This window comes from Mustela putorius, unplaced genomic scaffold (assembly GCF_011764305.1).
Source record: "Mustela putorius furo isolate JIRA1106 unplaced genomic scaffold, ASM1176430v1.1 tig00003854_pilon_pilon_pilon, whole genome shotgun sequence".
Classification (NCBI taxonomy): domain Eukaryota; kingdom Metazoa; phylum Chordata; class Mammalia; order Carnivora; family Mustelidae; genus Mustela; species Mustela putorius.
This window is the reverse complement of record NW_025422006.1, coordinates 4,548,562-4,561,286: the sequence shown is the minus strand read 5'-3', so window position 1 is coordinate 4,561,286 and position 12,725 is coordinate 4,548,562. Positions and strand designations below refer to the sequence as shown.

The 12,725-nt window shown below is 48.1% G+C and overlaps 1 protein-coding gene across 2 annotated transcripts in view; it reads left to right on the top strand.

Moving 5' to 3' along the window:
- VLDLR (very low density lipoprotein receptor) overlaps positions 1–11,404 on the top strand; it is a 30,139-nt gene extending 18,735 nt beyond the window's left edge. For both annotated transcript variants that reach the window (XM_045065037.1, XM_045065038.1), the window contains 14 exons: positions 699–1,070; positions 1,177–1,299; positions 1,399–1,521; positions 1,979–2,098; positions 2,218–2,343; positions 3,361–3,532; positions 3,987–4,205; positions 5,258–5,376; positions 5,950–6,089; positions 6,397–6,538; positions 7,339–7,485; positions 8,827–8,907; positions 9,762–9,931; positions 10,755–11,404. In XM_045065037.1, the coding sequence (XP_044920972.1) occupies positions 699–1,070; positions 1,177–1,299; positions 1,399–1,521; positions 1,979–2,098; positions 2,218–2,343; positions 3,361–3,532; positions 3,987–4,205; positions 5,258–5,376; positions 5,950–6,089; positions 6,397–6,538; positions 7,339–7,485; positions 8,827–8,907; positions 9,762–9,931; positions 10,755–10,790 (2,090 nt within the window). In that variant the 3' untranslated portion in view covers positions 10,791–11,404. The remainder of the gene's footprint in view (positions 1–698; positions 1,071–1,176; positions 1,300–1,398; positions 1,522–1,978; positions 2,099–2,217; positions 2,344–3,360; positions 3,533–3,986; positions 4,206–5,257; positions 5,377–5,949; positions 6,090–6,396; positions 6,539–7,338; positions 7,486–8,826; positions 8,908–9,761; positions 9,932–10,754) is intronic.
- The last annotated feature ends 1,321 nt before the right edge of the window (positions 11,405–12,725 follow it).

Here is a 12,725-nt window from a genome sequence, read left to right as displayed (position 1 = left end):
CCAAGAGAGTCGTGGTCTCTCCCCGAATTACCAGCAAATTGTGACCTTGATTCATTCGGCAGGAATTTGAGTCCAAGTACAAACTGGCTAGTCGGCCTGGTTTATCATCATTTAGCGGATTGGGCGGTGAGGACAGAGATAGATTCCAGCCCAAGCAGTGACTTTCTAACACTTGAAAATATTTAAGATCTGTTATTCCTGATCCTGGTTTGAGGGACCAACAGAGAAGGAACCACGTATGGTAGCAGAACACAATGGCTGGTGTGCGTTAATCGTATCCTAATGCTTCTAATGAGTCCACACTTGCCTGCATGCCCCATACGTGGTGTTCTCAGCGGATAACCTGGACGGACGAGCTGTCTGTCCATTTAGAGGTCGCTCGGTCTTTGCCATTGCCATGGCCAATCGCTATCCCTTTAGGAATCTGTTGTGGTTCTCACTTCAAATGAACTTCTAAGCCTTCAGCTGTTCTCTTGGTCCTTTCTTCCCCTTCTTACTTGAGAGCCCCTGCATCTTGTGCATACCGAGACTGCACGCGAGTACCCCAGGAACTCGGATGCCACCTTAGCTTTTAAGTGAAGCTGGGAGGGCCGGCCAGGGGGCGTGATGAGACCCCGCGCACTGCGCCGTGCGGCGAGGCTCGGGAAGCCGGGACCAGTCCCGCGCGCTCAGCGGGCTCTGCCCTCTCCGCGCTGCAGGCAACATCACGTGCAGCCCCGACGAGTTCACCTGCTCCAGCGGCCGCTGCATCTCCAGGAATTTCGTCTGCAACGGCCAGGACGACTGCAGCGACGGCAGCGACGAGCAGGCGTGCGCGCCCCCGACGTGCGGCGCGCACGAGTTCCGGTGCGGCACCTCGGCCTGCATCCCCCGCAGCTGGCTGTGCGACGACGACGCCGACTGCTCCGACCAGTCCGACGAGTCGCTGGAGCAGTGCGGCCGCCAGCCCGTGATGCACGCCAAGTGCCCGGCCAGCGAGACCCAGTGCGGCTCCGGCGAGTGCATCCACAAGAAGTGGCGCTGCGACGGGGACCCCGACTGCAAAGACGGCAGTGACGAGGTCAACTGTCGTAAGTAGTCTTCTCAGCGGTCCGCTCCGTGCCTGCTGCGGGGGGTCCGCCGGGACCGTGCGGCTGACCCTCCTGCTTCCTCCCCCCCCCCCCGCACCCACCGCAGCTTCGCGCACCTGCCGCCCGGACCAGTTCGAGTGCGAGGACGGGAGCTGCATCCACGGCAGCCGGCAGTGCAACGGCATCCGGGACTGCGTAGACGGCTCGGACGAGGTCAACTGCAAAAACGGTGAGGGGCTCCTCCTGGGGCAGGGGGGCGGGGGGGAGTCAGAGGACTGCTGGGGCAGCCCCACCAACGGACTCTTCGCTTCTGTGTTTCTCGTTGTAGTCAATCAGTGCTTGGGCCCCGGCAAGTTCAAGTGCAGAAGTGGGGAGTGCATAGATATCAGTCAAGTATGTAACCAGGAGCAGGACTGCAGGGACTGGAGTGACGAACCCCTGAAAGAATGTCGTAAGTGGAGGGCTTGCCTGGGCACCCAGCGGGGAAGGTTCACCGCATCGCCCCTAGCTAATGCCGTGCGGACCTCGCGCAGGGCCTGGCACACCCCTTCTAAGGAACCGAGTTCCGTGGTTGGGCTTCAGAGTGGCGCTGTTATGCCTTCAAAGTTGAAGCAGTCACAAGCTCCCTTCGTAGCGTCACCTCCTTAAAGATAACTGATCAGCTGTAGGACACTGGACTCCTACGACTCAGCCAGCTGGTAACCTGCCAAGCAGACCGGGTTTACTCTCCCCCTCAAACACTCCCAGATGCGTATCTTAAAAGCAAATTGTTAGACCTTAGGAAAGTCACGGGTTTGACCGGACTATCTAGATAAGTTATTGCAAAAAGCCCAGAGTTTAAATGTTAACAGGGGCAAAAATCGATTTAAAATATGGTACGGGGTAACTCTGGTCCCTTTTTCTCCCAGATGTAAACGAATGCTTGGTTAATAATGGCGGCTGTTCTCACATCTGCAAAGACCTCGTGATAGGCTACGAATGTGATTGCGCTGCTGGGTTTGAACTGATAGATAAGAAAATCTGCGGAGGTGAGTCCGGAAGGGAGCCTCAGCCCTGGGTGGGGGGCGTTGGGGGAGAAGCCTGGAAAAGACGGTATCTTGCTGTAGGTCATCTAGGCACAAAAGACTAATCCTAATTTCCCTCCTAGATATTGATGAATGCCAAAACCCGGGAATCTGCAGCCAGATTTGCATCAACTTAAAAGGCGGTTACAAGTGTGAATGTAGTCGGGGCTATCAGATGGACCTTGCCACTGGTGTGTGCAAGGCAGTAGGTAAGTGGACTTGGACTGGTGTTGCTCTGGTCCCTTTAGGAGTAAGCACTTACGAAGCATACGGTCACTGACCCCAAGAGTCAGCTCAATTACAGAATTAAAATAGTACAGCTCCCCCTGACTTCGGATGGGGTCAGAACCCAATAAACCCATGGTAAGTTGAAAATATCCCAAGTCAAAAATGTATTCAATATACCCAACCTACCAAATACCACGGTTTAGTCAATACACTCAGAACTCTTACATCAGCTTCTAGCTGGGCAATGTCATCTAACACAAAGCCCAGGAAGTATGGAATGTCTCATGTCACTTACCGAGTACCACACTGAAAGGGAGAAGCGGAACGGCTGTATGGGTACCGATGCGTGTCAGCGCATCGGGACTCACGTCTCCGTGATCGTGGGGGCTGCAGGGAGTTTCGGCTCTCTGCTACCGCCCAGCATCATGAGAGAAGATCACAAGAGAGGATGGTAGCACGTATCCCTGGCCTGAGCAAAGATCCCAACTCTGAATTCAAAGTGTGCTTCTTACGAACGCAAACTGCTTTTGTACCATCATAAAGTTGAAAAATCCTAAATCGAATCATCCCAAGTCTGGGACTGTCTGTTCTTGAGATCAGTGCTACTTACCTCCCAGTGCAGTATCACAAAAAAAGCATTTCCCGAGACACCTGCCTTGGTCAGTTTCTTTTGCGTATGATACCATGAATGTCTACCAGGTTCACTTGCTTCCTGCTTCCAAAACTTGAATGCAATCCCAGGAAGAAACTTAGGCAACAGCTGCTCAGAGACTGTTCCCGGCTGATCAGCCACCCTACTTTTGAGTGCTGTGACCCCAGGACTGCCTTCTTGAACAGTGGGAGGTGCTTACAGTGCCCCGGGCTAGCCATCTCACACTGCAGCTAGCCATCTCCTCAGGTGTTGGGCCGTGCCTTTCCTTTTTAAGTGCTTCCTCCTGACTTAGAAGGACCTTGCCTTCTTACAGTGACACTAAACAAACCTGACTCCTGTCTTGCAGGCAAAGAGCCAAGTCTGATCTTTACGAATCGAAGAGACATCCGGAAGATTGGCTTGGAGAGGAAGGAATATATCCAACTAGTGGAACAGCTAAGAAACACTGTAGCGCTTGATGCAGACATTGCTGCTCAGAAACTGTTCTGGGCTGATCTAAGTCAGAAGGCCATCTTCAGGTAACTTCAGTTCTCTGCTTAGCGTCTCAGCCTAAGCCTTGGTCTTTGTGAAGGCTTGGAGGAATTTCTAGCTCCACGCTAGCATCTAATTAGCTGGGACTCTTAAATCTGGACACTGATTGATTCCTCAACTATTAACTTACTCTCAGTTCCTCATTAGAGACTAACAATGGTGTATGGAGTACAAGGTGTCCGTGGCTGTAGGAGCATAAGAAAGGACATCTCACTTAGCAATGTGTCAGTCCTGCTTATCGAGTACCTCCCAGCAACTCAATAATGAACACTGTTATTTAGTATCAGTAAGAAGCATCATTAAATGGTGTGAGGGGTGAGCTATGGTGTGACTCGAGTTTCTTCTGCACAAAGTTGTTGACCATTTTGTAAACAGCAAGTCCATTCTCCAGGCTCCAATGGTGTCGAACTCTTAAATGTCCTGTGACCTGTTCTGTTTCAGTGCCTCCATTGATGACAAGGTTGGCAGACATGTTAAAATGATCGACAATGTCTATAATCCTGCAGCCATCGCTGTTGATTGGGTGTACAAAACCATCTACTGGACTGATGTGGCTTCTAAGACTATTTCAGTAGCTACCCTGGATGGAACCAAGAGGAAGTTCCTGTTTAACTCGGACTTGCGGGAGCCCGCCTCCCTTGCTCTAGACCCACTGTCTGGGTGTGTAGTCTGTTTTTTATAGCCTTTCGGTTGCTGTTCCTCCTGGCTGAAATAGTACTGAAACCCCAAGACTTACAGCTCCCCACAACAAAGAATTACCCAGTTCAATATGTCAGCGCTGTCACGGTCAAGTAAGTCCACTCTCTTCCAGACCCCCGGCAGGATGAGCACTGACTGACATTAAGGAAACACGTCTGACTTGACATACACGCAGAAGCGGTGTCTGAACCCTTATGGCCACTAGCTTCTCTGCAAGTGATTTTTAATGTTTGTCCAAATGCTTTGCCAAACCTAAGGACTAGCACGCGTTGTGAGGATTTTAGTAGCTCTATTACCTCAACGCTTTCATCTAAATGTCCAAGTCGTCTGAAAGTCCAGTTGAAGTAAATGGATCTCTCTAGCAACATTTCACCAAGAGGCTCCCCTATGTGGGTGCTAAAGGCTATAGAAAAGCAGCTTAGGAAGTTGACGGAGGCTCTAGCAATGACACCTGACCCCCAGAATCCTCGCGAGAACAGTCAGCCAAGCCCCTCGATAAGGCTTAACATATAGTCAACTTTCAGTCCTCTGAAAGAATTTGCCTTTTAGAAAGGAAATATATAACCTGTGACTTGAGGCTGAAATATAATTCTCACACTTCCATAGATTAATAGTGTTCATAATGAGCTTGTGGATTCTTCGTGTTACCTTTTGTTTATCTGGAATATAATTTAGACCGTTACCTGTTACTGTCGGTCTCCAGAGCTTTCCTGTCGTCGTTTAAATATGTATCTCAGGGCACCTGGGTGGCTCAGTGGGTTAAGCCTCTGCCTTCAGCTCGGGTCATGATCTCAGGGTTCTGGGATCGAGTCCCACATCGGGCTCTCTGCTCAGCAGGGAGCCTGCTTCCTCCTCTCTCTCTCTCTCTGCCTGCCTCTCTGCCTATTTGTGGTCTCTGTATGTCAAATAAATAAAATTTATAAAAAATAAATAAATAAATAAATATGTATCTCAAACTACAAATTTATTCCTTCTAAACCACTGAGGCTTCTTTCTCATTTAATTCTTCCTAGCTTTGTGTACTGGTCAGACTGGGGAGAACCAGCTAAAATAGAAAAAGCAGGAATGAATGGATTTGATAGGCGGCCCCTGGTGACAGTGGACATCCAGTGGCCTAATGGAATTACACTCGGTAAGTCTGTCCTTCCTTCCTTGGCCACCACCAAGGTGGCCACCACCTTGGCCCACGGTCTCCACGCTTTTGCTTCCCTCCATAGTCTACTCTGGACTACAGCCGGTGACAGCTCCCGGGGTTCCTCGATAGCAGGAATTTGGAATGAGAGGACCTGAGCAGTGCAGATCGAATGCTCGGGCTTTCACAAATTAGACGCTCTATCATTACTAGCTTTTCTGTCCACTTGGGCCTAATACGGGACATAAATTCAACAGGTCTTGGGTCTTAAGAACTCTCATCCATCGGGAAGAACAGCACACTCACCTCTCTTAACACTTCTCTAACGTGAGCACCATTTCTTAAGTCAGCTCCTTGGAGAATCTCAGGTGCTCCTTTAATCCCCTAGAAGAAGTGTGGGTCCAGACCCCGCATGCTGCCTCACAAGGTTTGTGGAACCACTTCCCGCACCGCTTTAGGAACCCATGCTGGAGAAGGAACCATGAGAATAGAATATTGGATTCCCTGGGTATGTTCAGTGGAAGCCAGGGCGGTGATGGTGTCCCGTGCGCTGACCATTCCTTTCCTCCACAGACCTTATAAAGAGTCGTCTCTACTGGCTTGACTCCAAGTTGCACATGTTGTCCAGTGTGGACTTAAATGGCCAAGATCGCAGGATTGTCCTCAAGTCTCTGGAGTTCCTAGCTCACCCTCTCGCGCTGACCATATTTGAGGTGAGATGTGTGCGTCAGCTCCAAGCATCTACCTCTGGGTTACTAGGGTGCCTCAGGGGAGAACAGGACAGGACAGGTGTGGGACAAGGAGGGATGGGCAGAGGAACGTGACCCGAGAAACTGCTTCCACTTCAGACATGGGATAAAGTCGATGCTCACTCGAAGAAGCCTGAACTTGCATCTCCAAGTGACATCCAACTTCCCAGACTGATGTGCAATAAGTTTGCGCCATTACATTGCCAGACAGTAAGGATGACCTTAGATCCGGACTTGTGTTAATCCCGCTAATCTGGGGGTTCTGTTTTAGGATCGTGTCTACTGGATAGATGGAGAAAATGAAGCAGTCTACGGTGCCAATAAATTCACTGGGTCAGAGCTGGCCACTCTGGTCAACAACCTTAATGATGCCCAAGACATCATTGTGTATCACGAACTCGTGCAGCCGTCAGGTAATGGGGACAAGCACAGCCTCCGTCCATAAGGCCGCTGTAGGGACAGCAGCACGGCCTAGTACCTGCCGGGCTACCAGGAGCTCCTTAATATGTCATCCTGCCCTTCAACAGGACTCTCCCGTCCAGTCCCCTACCTCAAACACATCAAACATGGTGTTTTGTTTGCATTTCTGACTTCCCAGTGAAAGAGCTTTCAGAACTTCAGCTCTCCCCATCCCCGGCAGGCAATCTTTTATTCCAGGCTCTTCCATACCTCCTGGACTTCATTCCCTTGTACGCAGACTCTTGCACTATCCTCCCAAGGAGCTTTGATGCCACAAGCTTTCCCTACCTCCCGCTGATGACACATCTGTGTAGATCCCCAAACCCATCTATCTGGTCACACCAGCTCCTGCTCGAACTACCTGACTGGTTCTTTCTAAAGGAAACCCGTCAGCCTCCCTTTGGCTGGGTTCTGCAAGGCCAAGCGAAGACCGAGGAGGACATGCTCTTCTCCTTCCCCTGAGTCTTCACTCTAAGCTGTGGGTCCTTAATGGGTGCCTCCTGCCTCCTCACCACACCCCTGTTCCAGGCATAATCCCGATGCCGCTTTCCAGAAATTTCTCTGGATCTGCGGTATCCGGAGGGCATGTTGCCTGTTCCTGTATTTCTTCATTGTACTGAACTTGAAGGTTGGACAGAGGAGACAAGCATCATCTCCCTGGGGACAAAGACTCGTGTCTCCGGCCTCTGGAAGAGGGATTTATGTACAGTAGGCACCAGAATCCCTCTTTTAAAGGACTTTTATCTCCAAACAGGTAAAAACTGGTGTGAAGAAGACATGCCCAACGGAGGCTGTGAATACCTGTGCCTGCCTGCCCCACAGATTAACGATCACTCTCCGAAGTACACCTGTTCCTGTCCCAACGGATACAGTCTGGAGGAGAACGGCCGGGAGTGCCACAGTAAGGCTTTTTACTTTTCAGCCACAAGCAGGGCCTAACGACGGGCAGGAGAGTAAGGCACTAACGAATAAAAAAAAAAAAAAAAAAATAGCCCAGATGTTAAGAATTCTGCTTTCACCGATGCTTGGAATAGACTTGAGAGCACACCTGCCGTCACTGCCAGCCGGGCTGTTGGCATCATTCCCTCCCAACTACCTCTCACTCACTGCAGCACTGGGGAGTTGGTAGGGGACCACGGTGTGAACGGGACCAGCCTGATGCATCCCGGTTAGTCCCGCAACAGCCCTGAGCTGGCCAACTTGCAGATCATTGAAGTCTTAATGTTCTCCTCCAGAGCGAGAGAAGCCACGGGTACAGGAAACCTTATGGCCCTCGTGGGCGACACCATCCTAAACTCACACTTAAACCCACCTTGATTTTCATCTTCCGTTCTTAGCTTTTGATTGAGTGGCCAATTAAACACCCCTGTTGTGGGCAAGGAGCTCCTCTGTGAGGTTTTTATTAGCTTAATGCAGCATCCCTGCAGGGATGAGCTCGGTTTACTGAGAAGGTAATTGCTAAGACCATCTGACAGTAAGACTAATTTGTCTGATACTCAATTGTCAAGAGCATTTCTGGTAACTTCCAGGACGGTGCCAGGAGGGGTAGGCATCGCTGTGCACCTGTTTGAATTGTCAGATTCCACATGCTCACTGTTCGGTCCCACATCTCGTGTGTCTCTGGTTTTGCGTGAAGACTTCTTTTCGGCTCTGACCACGCAACTTAGCTCAGCAGTGATCTGTCTATTTGCCGTGGGGTTGACATAACCTGTCGAGTGGTTTCTCTGGATGAAACAGCTAGCCGCCTTGGAGCCTTGGCCTTAACCAGGTTCTCAGTCTCTATAATTCATGTTCTGCAACTCCTGTGACTTAACAGTGAGACAGAAGGTATCCACACAACAGAAATTTCACCAACTAGTGGACTAGTTCCTGGAAGTACTAGGCCCAGTACTGCACACTGTGAATCTCAACTAACAGCCACACTTTTTGTATTTATTGCTTCAGTAATTCATGCAGCCCTGTAACCACTAGCTCTGCCCCTAGCTAGTAACCTAACCTCAGCTCCAAAGTCCGAAAGTCTGACATTCTTCATCTGACCCGACTTAACGAAGGTTTCTACTAGAAACAGCTGTTCAAGCATGTGACTCTCCAATCCTTCTGGACTGGCTGTGCCTGGTGGGCAAAGCAGTAGGCACTGATCCGCAGTCATGGGTGCCAGGGGCAGGAGGTGCTTGTCCGGATGGGTCCGTTTCTAAGTCTGAATTCATATCCGTCTACATAGATTTCTTTCATTCTCCTGTAGGGATCAATGTGACCACAGCGGTATCTGAGGCCACTGTCCCCCCGAGAGGCACTTCTGCTGCCTGGGCCATCCTTCCTCTCTGTAAGTACCTCCCCACATATCTGGATAGACTTGTGAGATGCCCAGCAGATAGGCATTTCGAATCTATCTAGAGACACTGCTCCCACGGTCACAGAGTCCGTGACCCTGATTATGCTCTCTCCCTCCCTAGCCTGGCACAGAGTTGAGTCCAGACCTTGCTCTTTGGTGGCATCCTTGGCACTGTGAGGGGCAGTGATAAACTCTCACATATTACATGAAAGGTGCCGACTACACTCTAGGTCAGGGCGATCAGTCTGACTCAGTACATTCCTTTAGGTAAAGAGCACTCTTTTCTTCCCCTTAGAACGGTGTAGAATGCTTCATACAGAGACACGCAAATGCTTCAATGCTTTCTTGAGGAGTTATAGGACTTGCAGAGGGTAAATTAAAAATAGGAAAGAATCCTCAAACTCAGGGGACAGAACCTCTAGAGCAGTTACTGGGCATGGGAATTCTAAGGCCTTGTGCTATAATGGCCACTTTGTCCTGGAAGACTGGAGTCCAAGCTTCACTAATATGCTGGGGGTGGGGGAGAGGGTGGGGGCAATTTGAAAAGCTCTCCAGAAACTTCTGAAATTTTCATTCAGTTGTCCTGCACTGGGGCCCAGGACTCTATCTACACTCGTCCAAATGGACTTTGTTGAGCTTAGCACCAGGCCACAGAATAATACTTGACCACAGGTCTGAACTTGTTTTAAGCTTCTGGCCCATTTATAGTTTAACACCTAGTTATGCTGGCTTCCTACAACATGAAATATTTATTGATGTCAAGTCTCATGGATTCCTGACCATGACCTCATTTTGTATGTTTTGAGACTAGACCCTTGCTTAGTCACCTTCTCACTTTTTCTCAGTGCTCTTGGCAATGGCAGCAGTAGGTGGCTACTTGATGTGGCGAAATTGGCAGCACAAGAACATGAAAAGCATGAACTTTGACAATCCTGTGTACTTGAAGACTACTGAAGAGGACCTGTCAATAGACATTGGGAGACACAGTGCTTCTGTTGGACACACGTACCCAGCAGTAAGTCAGCTTCGGGTCTTGATACACTCTGGCTTGCAGTAGGACTTTCTGGAAAGGAGACTGCTAATTCAAGCTACGGCTTCTTGGGCTAGGAGGAGCCATTAGGATCACAGAGTCACCAAATAAATCTACTACCTCTGGAGATTAGACAGTCTAGCCTGTTGGGATGAATTGTCAGCCAGTAGATAAGCATCTGTCGCAGAATGACAAGTAAGTCAACCTAAGGTCATCACTATACTGTTGGAGATATTTTTGGTTATAGAAACTATGTGTGAATAATAGGATGAACCAAGTGGCTCCTACTTGGACTGTCAAGTCAGCTTTCTCCTGGACACTTAAAAGTTTGCATATCCTCCTATACAGGGGAGTTGGCTTCAAGTCAGTGTATTGAGCAAGATTCCGTTAGCCATCATTACCAAACGCTTGAAAGTGGCCTATCCTGCCTACTGTAGCTCGCCTCCTTTCGGCAGGAGAGTTAGTCCCTTGTTCTTCAGTTGAAACCCGACTAGAGTATTTGGCCTTCATTTAGGGAACAGTCTGAAAAATTCATGGCCTGCATGTGTCTTTTCCCCAGGATTTAAGATCATTCAGTGGAATGGCAGCATCAGCTCCACGATTTTCTCTCTCCCCCAAGTAGATACCATTGAATTCAAGTGAAAATGCCTCAGTGACACAACTCAGTACTGCTTTAGATCTGACTTCCCTTCCATGTCTCTTTGGTCTTTGGTTGACCAACTCAAAAGCAAGGTCCATTTGGGAGACTGGAGTTATCATTACCAATGAATGGTCACCAAGCTCATCCTGTACTTTTTCTCTTCCACAGATATCAGTTGTAAGCACAGATGATGACCTAGCTTGACTTCAGAGACGAGTCTTGACCTCTGAGGTCTAAAACCAATAACCCTCCACTTCGAAATGGTAACCGAGCCAGCACCTGAAGTCTTTCTTCCTCCATTCTGGAAGAACATCAAGATGTCTTTACGTGGATCAAGCTTGTATACTTGACCATTTTTATATTACTTTTGTAAATATTCCTGTCCACATTCTACTTCAGCTTTGGATATGGTTACCAAGTATCTAACCTTGAGTTTCTAGACAGTATTGCCACATCTGGCCAAATATGCACTTTCCCTAGAAAGCCATAGTCCAGCAATGACCCTTGTGCTATAGGTGTACACCATCTGTACAGACACTGTATAGGCCATCTGTAAATATCCCAGAGAACAATCACTATTCTTAAGCACTTTGAAAATATTTCTATGTAAATTATTGTAAACTTTTTCAATGGTTGGGACAATGGCAATAGGATAAAACGGGTTACTAAGATGAAATTGCCAAAAAATTTGTAAACTAATTTTGTACGTATGAATGAAATCTTTGACCTCCGTGGAGGTTAGTAAAGACTGAGTGTTCAAACTACTGTACATTTCTTTTTCAAGTGCTAAAACAATTAAACCAAGCAGCTTAACCATGGTTTCTGCCTATTCCTCCAGGATAAACTTTTGTCGATGGCCTGAGTAGTAGCAAGCATTCTAAATATATGAGCTAGATAATACAGATCAAGTATATGAGCTAGATAATACAGACCTTGATGTTGCATAACTAGGCCTATAAATTGGCTAGTTTCTCTTAGAACCAAGTACTAAAAGAACAAAGTACCATTTAATATTCACTCCTGAAATATTTATTTTTGGTTAAAGAAGCTAGCTTAGCCTGTACCTAGAATTCCTCTAGGAGGAATTTAGAGGCAAGTTCCTTTTCTGACTCATTTGTTTCCTGACCTAGAAACCTATGCTAAGATTCCTAACAATTCTGCTTCTTCATTCCTAAGTCTCTGTTTTCCATGTTCTGTCACTATATGTAGCTCCAGGACAATGGAAATTTCATAGAAATGGAAATATCATGGAAAATCTGTAGTAGCTTCCCATTTTTCAGTCTGGCTGGCATACGATCCTTCTGGGGACAATGTCTGAAACTCTTAGTATGAAGAACAGATAAGAAATCTGGGCAGAAGAAATAGGAACACAGGTCTTTAAATAAGTTTTCCATCAGATTGGCCATTACTGCCTTTCCCTAAAATCTCGGGATGTGAGCAAACAAGAGAAGACATGAGATTTGGAACCCTGGGAAGATGTTTTAATTTCAACGAGAGGGGACAGGGATTCTGCTGTAGATGTGACTCCTCTTGGGACTCACTGACCCTTGCAGGATCAAAAGGATGAAGAGATCTTCTGAGTAACTAAATGGTTGGGTGGGTGACTCCTATTCTGCTTGGATGTGGAATGTAAGCAAGGCAGTTGACACCTTGCTTGTGGTTCAGGTGGAGACCAATGATCTTAGAGGAAGTTGCTTCCACCATATTGTTTCACAGATACCCTGTTGTGATTTTGGTCAAATGGATGAAAGTGAAAGAATAGTCATGGTTTGGGTTTTGGGGGTGGGGGGCATGTGCCAGTCGGGCATATAGCTGTGAAGGAAGGACTCTGTGTTGTCCCCATTTTGCTTCCTTTTCAAAAAGTCATGACACTAACCAGGTTGTGGCCTGCTGACACAGGGTATCAGAAGTGCCCGTGTGGTAAATAGGTTCCCATTCACTGAATCTCAACTCTGAAGGCCATTTGGTTGACTAGTACTTTGACCCTGCTCTGAAACAAAACCCACCTATTTCTTGTTTTAATCGGAGCAACACAAAATTCCCACCTAGGAAGCTTGAAGATAGCAGTGCATTCCCCCATTATAAGGACTGTATAGTATTCATGTCAAGGCCCAAAGCCATAGTTTTTAAGAATAAAAA